This window comes from Festucalex cinctus, chromosome 2 (assembly GCF_051991245.1).
Source record: "Festucalex cinctus isolate MCC-2025b chromosome 2, RoL_Fcin_1.0, whole genome shotgun sequence".
Lineage (NCBI taxonomy): Eukaryota > Metazoa > Chordata > Actinopteri > Syngnathiformes > Syngnathidae > Festucalex > Festucalex cinctus.
The window spans coordinates 6,704,318-6,719,482 of NC_135412.1; the positions used below are offsets into that span (position 1 = coordinate 6,704,318).

Below are 15,165 nucleotides of genomic sequence, written 5' to 3' on the forward strand. Positions count from 1 at the left end.
CTCGGTCCTTCATAGTTATGAATGGTAAACGTCGCCTTGCAATGGTGTATATAAATAAATGCAGATGACAAATTATCCATCAATTATCCGAACCACTTGGCCAGAATTTAAAAGAAAAAGAAAAAGAAAAAAGAAAAAAGAAAAGGCTGAGCAGCACGGTGGTTGAGTGGTTAGTCCGCCTTCAAGTACTGAGGACGCAAGTTCGAGTCCAGGCTCCAGCCTTCCTGGGTGGAGTTTGAGTCCAGGCTCCGGCCTTCCTGGGTGGAGTTTGCATGTTCTCCCCGTGCCTGCGTGGGTCTTCTCCGGGTACTCCGATCTCCCACATTCCAAAGACATGCATGGCAGGTTAATTGGGTGATTCGAATTGTCCCTAGGTGTGCTTGTGTGTGTGGATGGTTGTTTGTCTCTGTGTGCCCTGTGATTGGCTGGCAACCAGTTCAGGGTGTATGTCTACTGCCCGAAGCCACCTTGGATTGGCTCCAGCACCACTGCGACTCTTGTGAGGAGCAAGCGGTTAAGAAAATGGATGGATGGGAAAAAAATGCCACTGGACGCTGATCCCAGCATACAAAGATCGAAGCTTAGTAAACCTATTGCAAGGATGTAAAAAAAGATTGACCTTGGCCCAGTAAGACTTTGGAGGAGCTGTGTTTGGAAACAACAGGCCGGGATGTTCATGGCTGTGACCTCATACAGTCTCTAAGGAATGCACTGTACCAACACACATCAGGGTGTGTAAGAACAATGACCAAAGCTCAACTGATTTGTGAAGAAAAATAAACAGCATTCAGAAGCAGAGCCAGAAGTGGCTACAAGGTGGTGAAATACAGGTTTAGCAAACAGGTGAGAAATGCTAAAGTTGCATATTCTGAGAGATGCCATCAACACTGCGGCTGTTTGAAGAGGGCTTAAGTTGGTTTCTGGCTGACACGTCCGTGTGGTTCCCACAGTTCCACGCGGCGAGGTCATGCCATTTCAGCAACCACCTCTGCACGGCTTCCGCATTACCCACATTTTCCACACCACGCACTGATGAGAATTAGTCAACTTCGGCGGACACGGGAAAACATAGTGAACAAGCAAAGGCTGTTGTAAATAACAGAGTGTTCTCTACTTCCCAATTCTTTTTCATTTATTTTGTTAAATTGTACGTAGACTGTTCTCCCTAAACTCTTATTGATAGTTTATTGAAAAAAAAATGAAAACATAAAATACGAAAGCTATAATTAGTTTTCTAGCTCTATTGTGGTGGTGTTGCTCATATGCCATAGATACTTTACTGCTTCCTATAGTCTGGGAGAATATCGACGAATAGCGGGGACAAGCCATGCAGAGAAAAGCTGCAAAAGTGATTCAAGCTGGATTCTGCACGTCTCTGCGTGGAATGCACATGCATGTGTCAAGCATAAAAAACAAGCTTTAGACAAATACCCTACTACAGTTTAAAGCTCAAAGCCCCCCCAAGGTGTGAACGACCTGGCGCTCACTCAGTGTCTGACCCACCACTTTTTGCTTTGATAGCCTATCAGCTAGTACACCTTTCCGCACTCCTCTATGCTCCCTTCACCATGGTCTCCAAGCCCCTCCGACCCCCTGCAAAATGTTTAGGCGGCTGCGTCAGTATAATGCGTACGGGGACTCACTGTGCAAGTGAGCCGGCAACACCTCACTGGAGACGTTATCGGCCTGCTTCAAGCCCTCCACTACTGTCCCTGTCACCAAGAAGCCACACATTACGGAACTTTACTACTATAGACCTGACTTTTGTTGACATTAAGTCCTTTTTGCGCCTCATCCACCCACACCTCAAATCAATCAAATCAAGCTGCAATACTGCAAAACCAAATCCCCAAGTATCAACTGAAATAAAAGCCTTAATAATTATATGTCAGACTTCCATACAAGTCACTGGCTTACGTTGTGCCTTGGTCCCTTACTTTCACACAGCAGTCTTCCATTCACTGCAGCTTTCAAAAGGCCGACCAGGGAGATCCATCAGTTCACAGCAAGAGGCATTAGTTGCTAATCACTCTCCCCAGCGTATTAATTATTACCTCCTGCTTTTAATAAGGTTAACCTCACATGATTTCCCTCATTAATATGCATGAGTCGGACAAAATAACAGAGTAGGACACATGTGTACACATTTTGGAAGAGAACCACGTCCCGGGTGTGAAATTTCAACATGGTTCAATCGACAAACACACTTTGGAACAGCTTAAACGGTGGTTGACATGCGGAGACTTCAAAATGGGCGGAAAGAAAGCAGTTTTACGAGAAAGGTAATATGTATTGTATGATCATCTGGCACTTCGGTGCAGTTTAGATCAGTGCTAATCTGGTGTTGGTTGCTAATTATCACGCAAACTGTGACCGCTCACATCTTAGCAACACTGAATCAAAAGGCATGTTGTTGTAGGCATAGGTTACCTTTTAAAACATCCAATATGGTTCTATAGCGCTGCTTTATATTAATTTTCACATCTAAGCAGCAGTGGCCTCTGTAGATAAACTCGAGGTGTTTTTAGTTTATTTACACCATGATGTATAGTAGCCTGCATGTAGCAGCTATCAGGGCTAGTGCTGAGAAAGCATACGATAAACATACCTCCAGTCGCCAACTCGCTCATATTGGGTCTGGATTTTCAGCTGCTGGCCCATTTCCACCGACGAAATGTAGAGAGCACATATAGGTGTCTTCGGGGATTTTTATTTTTTTTTTTTTCGCGTAAATCCCTGCTGTTTTAATTGCACATGCTTGAACCCAGTGTAGACATTCCTCTGGAAAGTCCCTTCATTTGATCCCAGTCACATAGCGGCAGACACCAAAGCAACAGAGGCTTGTTTGAAACCATAATATGTCTGTTAAGTATATTTATGGTGAAATAGGGAGTCAGTTCACAAGTTTTGCCGAAATACGAATACACTCCCTCAGTCGCCTGCCTGTGTTTCTCGTCTGAAAATCAACTGGTCACGCCCACGCAGTGTGCTGTTCTAAAAAAAGTAGTTTGGGGATAATTGTAAACTGCCCTATTAAAGGGCCATTTTGGGGCCTCCTGATAACTTGCCAACTGGGTTGCTTTGTTTCCCTCCCGCTATCTTTTAAATTGGGCTGGCTCTCCTTCACTTTGTTCATGTTGGTGGAGTCCATGTCAGGATTCTCATTTCCAATGAATATTTGAAAATTCTAAAGTGAATTCTTGCTTGAACCTGATAAACAGAAGGCAGCAAGATAATACTCTAAAACCAGGGTTCATCAATTCCGGCCCTCGAGGACCGGAGTCCTGCAGGTTTTAGATGCTTCCGCCCACCAGCACACCCGCAGCATACCTGATAACAATCCTGATCTTTAGTACTAGGTGTGTTGGTAGGCGGAAACATCTAAAACCTGCAGGACTCCGGAATTGGTGAAACCATATTACATTCAGAACTGGGCGTAATTTTTTCCAAATATCTGGTGGTTACCATTTGCTTATGAGGTGGGAAAGCAAAAAAATCATTTAGAATTTGGTTGAAGTAGATAAAGGTGTCCAGTGTCATCTTTGCCAGGCTAAAAAAAATAAAAATAAAAATAAAAAAGTTATGCGTTTCTCTTGTTCACCATTTTTATTTAACTTGTGTAATTATTTTTGAGGACAGACTTGCGTTTTTGCACAGGACTTGCTAGCGGTCTCATTTTTGGTTAAGTGTTTCCACATGCTTACAGCATATTGGTGCGTCCTTATGTCGCATTACGCCATCTAGTGTAATGATGTTGAGTTGTCCCTGTATTATGGATGAAATTGTCATTAGCACACAGTTGTTGTCCGTGCATTGTTGCTTCGCTTCACGCCACTGTACTCGTTCCTGGCTGCCAGTTCCGTGGTTGTGCTAGTATGGATATTTGAATACTAGCATTGTTCGGAATAGCCAAAGCTAACCAAGGCTAACCAACTACCATTCTCATCCACAACCAATTTATTTTCGAGCAATTGTTGATCTTTATGTTCAAAAAGACCCCAGGATTTGACATTAAACCAGTGCTTCTCAATTTATTTTGGGTGATGGATCAACTCGCATTTTTCTATCCAAATATTTGCACCCGACTCATCCAATCATAATAGACATTTGAGTCTCTAATTAACCATCTCAATAAGGCAGAAGGAGCGTGATCAAAGCAGGATGCAAGAGAAGCAAGGAGGATAGCTTTAGGCCCTTGACAGCAGATCAGAGGACATGGTGGAGCAACACAATTGCCTCTGAGCTTACAGGGACATAAACTGTACGCAATAGTTTGCATATGCAAAGCAGCACGGGCAGTCAGCCCACACACTCACCACTCCCAAGTGCATAAACAGAAAACGTGTCTCACCTCTTGTTTTGACGGGTAAATGAGTTCACGTGAACACTTTCCCTTCCTTTGTTTTTTCTGTAATCTAATGTTGCAAATGAGTGACAATGTTTTGACATCTGAGGAAGCATGATAGCGAATGCTTCTTAACTTGACCTCACCAATTATTTAAATCATCATTGTATTCGGTGAATACATTAGTATGTGCAGTGTGTAGCATAATGATTAGCAGAATTGATTATTTTTTGCACTGAAACATACTATATTTTAATGAAGTGGGTTATGTTTGTTTTATCTGTTGCTATTGAGGGGTTGTGGCTAAAATGTCAAGTTCTGTTGTTCCTGAACACATCATTCTGTTTGGGAGTGTGTGAACCATAGAAAGTGAGTAAGTATGTGGGCTGCTGGCCATACAGTGGCTGTGTTTTGGTTGTGAATAAACTGGAGTTCATTGATTAGTGCCCTGTAATCCATCGTAGACGCTACAATATTTTAGTGTAAGAAAATATGACATTGTGTTACATTAACATCTAACACACGCCATAACCTTTGTGTGCGAACTAAGGCTAGCTTCCAGGCACGACTGTCCCAAATGGAATCAGGCGTCAGCCACCATGTGCTTTTATTTTCTTTCACCGCTGTGCTGCCATGGAAGGCAGGTTCGCTTCGCATTAAGTGTTTCGTGAAATGTGCCCTAATTGTCACATTCTATTACAAAAACAGGATAGCCATGACAATGCCATAGTTTTTCTGATTACATTACGGATGACAAGATCCCGGGTTACCACTACTATGCATGTGTGTCACAGTCAGGCACACAAGCAGCAAGCGCGGTGGGAGATGCGGGAGTTTTCAGAGGAAAAACAAAATTGCAAAAAATGATGATGATGATGTCGACTGTTAAATTAGCCAAGAGCAGAGTTGGTCATCCACGTAGTCATGACGACCCCATTTGACTAATCTTGACAGCCCTAGTGTGAAGAACGAATATCTCCTGACTGATCGGCCTCAAACTCCTGTAGCAGTCATCAGAAATGTATTTCAGATTACGAGCTGACCAGAGGTCCCGTTGACTTTGAATATATTTTGAGAATGAGCAGCGTCAAACCGAGCTTACCTCTCTGCATTATGATGAACCTATGGCTTTCCTCTTGACAGCTGCTTCATTTGACAGCTGGGCAAGACTACATACAAACATGAAAGTTAATCAAGCGGGAATTGTTTTTGATCACGCCTTGTGTAAATGCAGTATAGCCACCTGCCAGGTAAAGCACTTAAATCTGCGTTAACCGTTACGAACAGAATCTGTTCCATTTTGTGGAGATTGTAGGTGTTGAGGTAGTAAGTCTTCCAGGCTTATTCTGCTCTTCGCCTATGACGGCAGAAAGCAGATGCCACATTTCCCGTTTCATCTCCCAGCCAGAGGTTACCATTCCCTTCTGGTTTATAAGATTATTAAACTCACCTCCACTTCCTCCATTTGGCTACCTTCAATCAACCTCTCCAGCTAACGCAATTATTTTTTTATTCCTCCCTTAATCGATCCACTTCCTGGTTTCAGATGACATATTACTTGTGGAGATGAATGGTCAGGTTGTCTTCGTTTTTTTTTCTTTTTTTAGTATTTTGCTATCTTTTTTTTTTTTTCTTCGCATCTCTCGGCCTTTCCTTTCTCGCATGTGTATAAGAGCAATGCCTCAAATAGCATCTGGCGAGTGATGTCTTCTGACCGTGAAGCTTTATGTAAGGACTGCCTTGAAGGCTCTTAGGCCGCCACCTATGCTGTTGGACCGCACAGTCGAAAGAGGACACAACAAAAGCATATCATATTTTTGTGGAGAAAAATATTTTTTATCTGCATGTTACAGGTAGCCTGTTGAAAAGGTGTTTTGTTTACATGGTAACTTTTGGTGCGAGTCAACTTTCTAGCACATCTACAGATTTAAACTATATTGCAATGTCAGTTGTTGCTATTTAAAAGAGAAAACATTACAACCCGGCATCCTACTCCGGTGTGGGGTGATGTTAATGCTGTCAAAGTTAGTGTTATGTCATTGATTATTCAAAAAAAAATATGGCATTAATAATGTAATTAATGCAGATTAATCACACTATTAATTTTGACCACAGATGACCCTTTAGCTTGCTAGCGAATGGTTACGTTCAAGGTAGCACAGGTTGTGTTTGAGGACTAAACATAACTACATATATTAAAGTAAATCATTTAATAAATGTTTGCATACTACTACTGGGGTCTTTTTTCTTTATTTTGGTTAGAAAAAGAGTGGATAATATTAATGAAGTTTCCAAACATAACAAAGTGTCCGTGCTTCTAAAAATATGCTCTTTTCCAATACCTGTGATTAAAGTCTCTTTCAAAGTAATTTTAAAATCATGTTTATGAAAATCTTGTTCCTATATTGTACACTCTTAAATTTAGTAAGATATATTTATTACCTTGCTTTTAAATGCCTTCAACGCTTTTGCAACTGCTTTTAAAGGTACTTTTAATTACAGTATGTGAAACATTGTTACATGTATATATGAATATAAATCAGTACTTCTATTTTTACAGCCTGGTAAATAATAATGCATTTTTTTTGTTTGTTTGTTTGTTTGTTTGTTAAGCCTCCTGTAAAATAACCACCACCTCCCAATTTTGGATATTAGAAAAGTAGTGCTAATCATGGGATTTTACAATTTGTCTTTCTCATTCTCACATTTGTCAAATCTCTCTCACTCTTGCTCACATCAGCACATGCACACGCACCTGCCTGCTTTAGTTACAGCAGGCTGGCTAGAGGCATCTGATAGCCTGGCCCACTGGGAATCTGACGAGTGGCTACCTGAAATTGAAGCTCCAAGCCCAGAGCCACACACGGGAGAAAGCTGGTGAATGTGTTGAGAGGCAACATTTTTCGAGAGGCCACCTTGTGTTAATCAGCTTGTATGTCAATTTTGAACTTGGCTACTTCAGCAATCGTGAAGCCTCGCTTCCCCCAGAAGTCTTTAAGCTATAGCTAATCAGTCAATGTTCTGCCATGACTGTGAGTGCATCAAGCACACACACTAGTATGTGATCCTTTGAGCAATTTGTCATTATGGAAAAAATGACCCTTTGATCCACATCCAAGTTTATAGTGGCGAGGCAATTTGCCAAAAATTGAACAAAGTGTGCTTTTGAATTAGTGACAAGTTGTTGCAATTTTGCGTGGTGATCGGTAGGGATGGACTCAGTCCTAAAATGCCAATTCACTAATCATGGCTACGCCAGCGAACCAATTCCAGTTGGATTCGTAACTTAATATGACGTATGTCTGGGGAGAGATATGTATTTTCCTGAAGTTGCAAGCAAATTCATTTGTCCAGTTAGCCATAAAACACTCATTGGCAAGACCCCACAATATCTTCTCACTATGAATACCACCACCCACACCAACAAACTCTTACAGCAATTTTATTAAACTCTTTGTCCCAAAGTCTGTATTACTTTTCGATCTTCTTTTCAATTCAGTTATGTTCCCCAAATGATTTGAACACACTGCAATAAATAAGAAAACTTCTATCATCCATCCCAATATAACCATTTAAAAAGTTAATAAAGGATGATATATGATCACTACACTTATTTTTAGTCTGTTATGAACCTATTATTCATCATATGCTACAAACTAATGTAATATGTAACTATATGACATGGCATGTATGTATTTGCTTTTATTTTTGCTTTGTTTTACTCTGCTTCCTGCCAGTCAGTATTGCAAATAGTAATACTGTTGCTTTGGTCACGATGAAATAAAGTTCATAATTGTAGCTTGACCTCTTCTGAATTAATACTTATGAATACTTATCCCCCCCCCTCTCTCTCTCTCTCTCTCTCTCTCTCTGTCTGTCATAGGACAAGAAAAAATACCTTGATATCATCCACAGCTACATGGAAGTACACGGCACTGTGCATGGCACAAGCACTGTCCACCTCCCAAGTTACGTGAGGAACCACGGTATCCTGAGTGGACGCGACTTGCAGTTTCTTCTCCGAGAAACCAAGGTTGGCTCGTCCAGTTGTCTTTTCTCAAAAAAAAAAAAAAAAAAAGAGCTAAACAAACTACCATTGTTAAGCGTCAAATTTGTTTAGCGTGCTGTTTTTGGTGTGTCACTGAATTTTCCTGACTTTGTTCGAGGGCTGCCAAAGTAAGGATGTTTTCTTCATCTTTCCTGCACCAACAAGCAGACTGCCAGAGCTAATTGGCCTCATGGGGTTGAACCTTCAGTTGTGCAGTCAAATTTCCATGGGGAATGTCTTTCCGTGAACTATATGTTGCCATCTCGCGCTTGGGTGGGTTCAGCCCTGCCCCTCGCCTATTATCTCACAGTAGTCGTCATGTATATCAATATATTTGGCATGGGTCATAGATCTCTGTGGATGACTTGTCATTTGGTTTGGTTGTGTTCACATCAACTGTTTAGATCGGGTACTAGTGGAACTCACCACATGCGGATAGCCATTCAAAACCACTTAAAGGTCAAGACCATTGTGACTTCACAAAACGTGTCTGTGGCCATAATTGGTGAATTCAGCGGCATTCATCTTAACATTTTGCACAAATGTCACAATAAGATCAGGAAGCGATGACATTTTGTATCCAAAAGGTCAGGTTCATTTTTCTGCAACAACAAAACACTTGCCTGTCATTCATCATCCAGCGCTAGAGGCCAAATCATGCGGGGTCCATCTAGCCTGCCTTTGAATATTTCAGCGTGCGCGCTTTCACTCCTCATAGCTACAATAGCACTCTCAATCTCTCTGTGACTGTTTTTGTTCCCCTCCCCTCTTTAGTACCTATAAATAGAGGTTGACTGTTCCTCAAGGTTGAAGAGCTTTTTGCCTGCACTTACACAACACATCTTGCATGTGGAGAAGTGCTGTGCTTTGCTGCCACCTGTTGTTAGAACCCTGCTATTGCGCAGTTAGCTGGAATGATGTCAGCATCTCATTTACTTTGAGTAAACTCAACAAGCTATAACATGCCAACTCGGGGGTGATGTCAGTGCAGTTTTTACAGGTCTGGACCAATGTATAGGCACCCATGATCTTTTCTAAATCCTGGTCAACCCCAGTCAACCTGGGAAATGAATAAACTTTTTTTTTTTTTTTTTGACAAACTTTACAAACTATTTACAAAAGTGCCTTCATCTGGGTGTTTTTTTTTTTTCATTTGTTTGTTTGGTTGGTTGGTTCTTTTACTTTCTCACCTTAACAATGATAGCAGACATGCACATGACCAATCCTTCTCTATTAAAAAAACAAAAACAAAACGTAGTTGACGAAAATCTTTGGCAGCGCCACTTAACGGCTAGCGCAGGGCTGGGAAAACTCGGTCCTCGAGGGCCGGAGTCCTGCAGGTTTTGTTTGTTTCCCTTCTCCAACGATATGTGATCAGCAAGCTCTGCATAAGCCTGATATCGATCCTGTTGAATGGAATCAGCTTGTGTTGGAAGAGGGAAACCACCACAACCGGCAGGACTCCGGTCCTCGAGGACCGAGTTTGCCCGCCCCGGTCTAGTGTGTTGACATTTTGTGTCAATAGTGTTCAGAAAGTTAAAAAAATGACACACAGTGACATAAAGTCTAAAGATCTCTCGCATTTTGGGGGTTTGAATTCACTTAAGAGTGCTTGACCACCCCCAAAAATGGGCTATGTCACATAGGTTAGAAAACATTTGAGGGTTCCTATTAGTATTATTGTTATACCAACTTTTTGACTTCAATACTATACTTGCATTCAAAATTCTGGTACTTTGTTTAAAGAAAAAAAAAGAAAAAATACCGACGTACTTTTGACCTGTGACATCACAGAGGTGAAGACAAAACAATTAGCTGCCCAAAAAAAGTTGTACATCAGAGGCTTTAGTTTACTAACTTACTGTAATTCCCTGACTTGTGGGAAAGGTGAACAACCATTTATGACTGTAATATCATCTAATTAGTAGATTAACACCTTGGCTGTTCACAATGCGCACTCCTGCAAGCCTAATAGTTTTCAGACTTTTTTTTTTTTTTTAACAGCACACATTTTGAAAACCCTTTTTGATTTGTTATATTTTTTTCCAATATTATATATCAATATGAATAAATGTAGCCAGCTCAGCAGTGTCAAAACAGGATGTAAAAGCTATAGTATGCCGCCATAGTATTTTCCTTTTGCTTGTTATCAAGAGAATGTCCTGCATCCAATATTTTCTTTTGGTAACATTGGAGGCTTGTTTATTGCAGCGAGCAAAGTGCTGCTATCCGCAAATGCCAGAGGCTTCTCACACACACGCTCAATGAATTTTCGTGCCAACAGCTTTAGTAGCTGCGAGCAGGCTGCCTCCTTCCTTCCTCCATCAGTGTTTGATTTACTGGAAGTTAAGTTGGTGTCAACTTAGACCCAGCTGGTGTTTTTCCACAACAAATGAGACCAAATTATGAAGCAATACATCCATCTCTTATTTATCACCCTCTTGAATTTAGAAATTCCAATTCTCTCAGAAATTGGGTTTGAAACTAGAGGGGACTACAAAGATGTTTTTATTTGATAGCAGCCAATTGTGGCGATCTCGAGAGGGCTTGCAAATATCTCCACTAGGAGCTGTCTATAGAAAAGGGACAACATTAGACCAGTCTGATCTGCAACGCATCCTCAGTGCCTTTGACCATCTTGAAAAAAAACCTTTTTCTGAGGTGCACGTTTTGTTTGGTAGTTTGATTCCATCGAGTGGTGCACAAGTCAAAGAATCAAGTTGAGTCGGCTCGGAAACCATTTTTTTGTGAGAGTCAAAGTTTTGTCTTTTGGTTGTTTTTTTTCTTTCTCGATTTTCTTCCTGACCTGACAGTTTTTGTTTGCTGTTTCAGTTGTTTGTAGGCCTATCCTTTCCCTACGAGGGTCCTGCCCCCCTGGAGGCCATCGCCAATGGGTGTGCATTCCTCAACCCCAAGTTCAACCCAGCAAAAAGCAGCAAGAACACCGATTTCTTCAAGGGCAAGCCCACCCTGAGAGAGGTGAATCTTTGTGACAGATTTGAAATGAAGCATTTTGCTGCACAAGCCTTTGCAAATGTGTTGGAACCTCTTATGTGCTCTCTGCCTCCGTGTATGCAGCTGACCTCTCAGCATCCCTACGCTGAGGTTTATATTGGTCAACCCCACGTGTGGACTGTTGATATTGATAATGCTGCCGAAGTAGAAAAAGCGATCCGCTCCATCCTCAGCCAGAAGGTAAACGCATCAAATGCGCCTTGATTCCGTTTTTTTTTTTTGTTTTTTTTCAATCTACCGCTGCTGCTGCTGCATTGTGCTTTGTAAGATTAAGAACAAGGACTTTGTTCATCGGACGCAGCCTCATATGCTTTGTGATCCCGGAGCCTACCAGGCTCCAGCCGGTCCACGAGCCTACACAAGGACACTGAATGAGTTGTGGATGATTTGGTGCAACAACAAAAGCCCCATTTGTTGATCTGCCTTGCTCAGGTCGCAGTACAGTTCAATTGATTTTTAATCCTTCGACACAATTTTCTTTGTGTCCATTAACAAAAGTACCCAGCGTCAGCGGCATCCATCGCATAGTACCTAAAGGTATCTCACAGTTTAATGGCTGGCGTACCCAATTGCTATCCAGTCTACGCTAGCCATCTCAAGTTATACCATTACAAACCAGCTGTAGCAGTTGGCAGTGGCAGTCCTAGACCAGTTTTACCCAAGGTAACATGTTAGTCAATCTTACCACAACAAGACAGACACCTATTAAAATAATCTTTATATTTAGACTTCAAATAAATGTTCAAATAAACTATAATAATCCCGTTTGTGCACTCTAAAAACAGTTGGGTCAAAAATAACCCAATTATGGGTCAAAAATGGACCGATCCTCTACTTGTCTATTTGACCAAACTTTGAGTCAAGAAATTGGGTCTTTTAGTCCAAGTACTCATAAATATTGGTCAGATTTTTACTTGGATCAAAAAGTTGGGTCATTTTGTATAAAACAATCCAGGAAGTTGGGTCAAATAGACCCATAAAGTGGATCGGTCCATTTTTGATCCATAATTGGGTTACTTTTGACCCAACTGTTTTTAGAGTGTGATGTTAGGGGGGGGAAAATGTGTGTCTACGTGCATTCACTTTTCATATTGATTACATTAAAATTAGTGTTAAATTATCTCTTGAACAGGGGGGGATATGATATGTACGTAACATTGGCTTAAAAAAAAAAGAAAATGAAGAAATGTGCACATAAGAATACAACACATATTGACTAGAATGTTTAGCCATGCACGTTAGCTTGGCCTTGTACGTCAACACTTTATCACAATTGTGTTATTGACAGCATTGTATGTCTGTGTTTTGATGAGCAGTTTGAACCTTATTTGCCATTTGAGTTCACCTGCGAGGGGATGCTACAGAGAGTCAATGCCTTCATTGAAAACCAGGTGCGTGACATATTAGATTTTTTTTTTTAGGAAGCAAATCAAAAACTTGATTAGTCTTGGATTGATGGAATATTGAGCTGCGTGATATTGTGATGCGTCATATTTCGCCAGGACTTCTGTCACGGTCAGGTGATGTGGCCTCCACTCGGTGCGCTGCAGGTGAAAATGGCGGAGCCGGGACGCTCCTGTAAGCAGGTGTGTCAAGAACAGCAGCTCATCTGCGAGCCGTCCTTCTTTCAACACCTCAACAAGGACAAGGATCTGGCCAGGTCGGACGTTGCACTTGTGTGAACTGCAGTGTTGTTTATCTCGTCGCGTCTCGTGACCTCGTGCGTCGATCCAACAGGTTCGGCGTGGACTGCCAGACGGTGGAGTCGAGCGCCGACACGGTGGTCCCGGCCTACAGCGAGAGCCGGCGCCACTGCATCTTTCAGTCCGACCTGCTTCTCTTCAGCTGCGCCGGCGCCCACCAGTCGCTCAAGCGCGTCTGCCCCTGCCGTGACTACATGAAGGGCCAGGTGGCACTGTGCAAAACCTGCCTATAGCAGCAGCACCCCTACAAGAGGATGGGCTGCCGACAGCCAGGCTCCTCCGAGGGAAGCATTTTGAACAGACACAACACAGGACTGGTTTTGTGTTCATCATATTTATTGTTTTGTCGACTGCTTAATGAGAAGCACCTCCGCAGGAATTGACCCGAAGTGGTGTAACATTACTTGAATCAACAAAAGGGAGTCATCTTGGACTTACAAACTGTTGAAAAACAAACGGCAGCACATATCAGTGAGTGGCGTCCAGTTTGAGCAGAAACGCAAGCCAACTGTCCCTCCCCACCAGCTGACCTGCTCCCTCCCTCTCCCGGCCCCTCGCTGACATCCTCCTCTCCCGTCCCTGCTTAATCTGAATCTCTTCTTTCTTTAGGTAGGTTTACACTGGAACGCCAACGCCCCCCACAACACATAATAAACAGATGGCTAGTTTTACACTGTAACAAACTTCTGTACTAAATTAATGAAAGTCAACTATTGTATAGAGATCTAGATTTTTATTCTGGAGATATGATCATTTTCTGAAAAGTCTACTTGTGGATATTTTGCCATGGAAGTTGTTGTTTTTTTGTTTTTGTTTTTTTTTGCATTCACAAATTGCACATTTAATTTAAAGATACCTATTATGTAAAAATGTAAAGTTTAGCAAGAGTCTATGCTGAATATACTGTAGAGGACAAAAGTTTGAGGAATGGTCTCGCACGTTTCACCCAGTAAGCTCACGATAGAGGGTCCCAGTTTCGCTGGCTAAAACTGCCATGGTGTCGCCATGTGGCAGGATTATGATGATTTTTTTTTTTATGATTCATTCTTTTTTGTTTTTGTTTTTTCCTTTTTTTATCGCTTATCCTATTCAGGGTCACACAGAAGCTGCAATTTATCTTGGCAGATTTAGGACATGGTACACCATGGACAGATTATTATTATTATTATGTCACATACGTAATAGATTGCTGTGGCCTGTATCAGTGATGCCACCCAGCCAAGGCTATCAAGAGAACTAATGCTGCATTCAAGGATGGTCGGAAAACTGAGATGTTGTTTTTTCCAGTTCCGACCTGAAAGCGTTCGAGGCGAAAGTAAACAACCAAAATGGCGGACAGTGGTAAATTTTTATTTTGGCTCTTAAAACTAATTTTGACGTCCAGCAAACTTACCTTCTTGCAATTTTTCTTCATTTATTGTTTTCATCTCATTTCATAAGCATTCCATACAGTTCAACAGTTCACCGTATAATTTCAATGCAGGGATATAGCGGCAATGCTGTCACGTACTTCCTGGTTTGAACTCGGAAAAGTCTTGACTTCCGATCATCCTCGAATGCAGCATAATTGTAACATGTTTCTCAGAGACATGGAAATCTTGGAGAAATTGTGTCTTCATCAATTAGACAAAAGCTTGAAAAGAAATCACCCCCAAATCTCCTCTAATGCCAACAAAAATGATCTCAATTTGCTTGCAGAGATGCATTCAAACAGGTAAAAGTGCACTATACATTTGTATTTGTGTAAGATTATCAAAATATTAACACTGTATGTTGTTTTTATGGCTTTCCATAGGTTTTATTTATTTTATATACTGATGTTCATCCGTGTTTTTGCTCTTGACCTTTGTTTCCTTATTTATAAGAAAGGTGTCTTATTTATAGAGAAGAAATTTGAAACTATACCAGAATATTTACATGTCTTTTCATGTATGACCACCAGAGGGAGGCATCGTATACTGCTGTTGGTTTGAGCACTTATGAGAGTTGAGGCAGAATACTTGGATTATATCAATACAAATGCCCACTGGATGGTTGATATCAGTCAAGGGAGG

General features: G+C 41.4%; 1 protein-coding gene across 1 annotated transcript in view; it reads left to right on the forward strand.

Moving 5' to 3' along the window:
• mgat5 (alpha-1,6-mannosylglycoprotein 6-beta-N-acetylglucosaminyltransferase) overlaps window positions 1-14,941 on the forward strand; it is a 45,356-nt gene extending 30,415 nt beyond the window's left edge. The window contains exons 12-17 of the mRNA XM_077512476.1: window positions 8,229-8,378; window positions 11,226-11,372; window positions 11,472-11,588; window positions 12,725-12,799; window positions 12,911-13,068; window positions 13,146-14,941. Coding sequence (XP_077368602.1) covers window positions 8,229-8,378; window positions 11,226-11,372; window positions 11,472-11,588; window positions 12,725-12,799; window positions 12,911-13,068; window positions 13,146-13,344 — 846 coding nt within the window. The 3' untranslated portion in view covers window positions 13,345-14,941. The remainder of the gene's footprint in view (window positions 1-8,228; window positions 8,379-11,225; window positions 11,373-11,471; window positions 11,589-12,724; window positions 12,800-12,910; window positions 13,069-13,145) is intronic.
• Window positions 14,942-15,165: the final 224 nt, after the last annotated feature.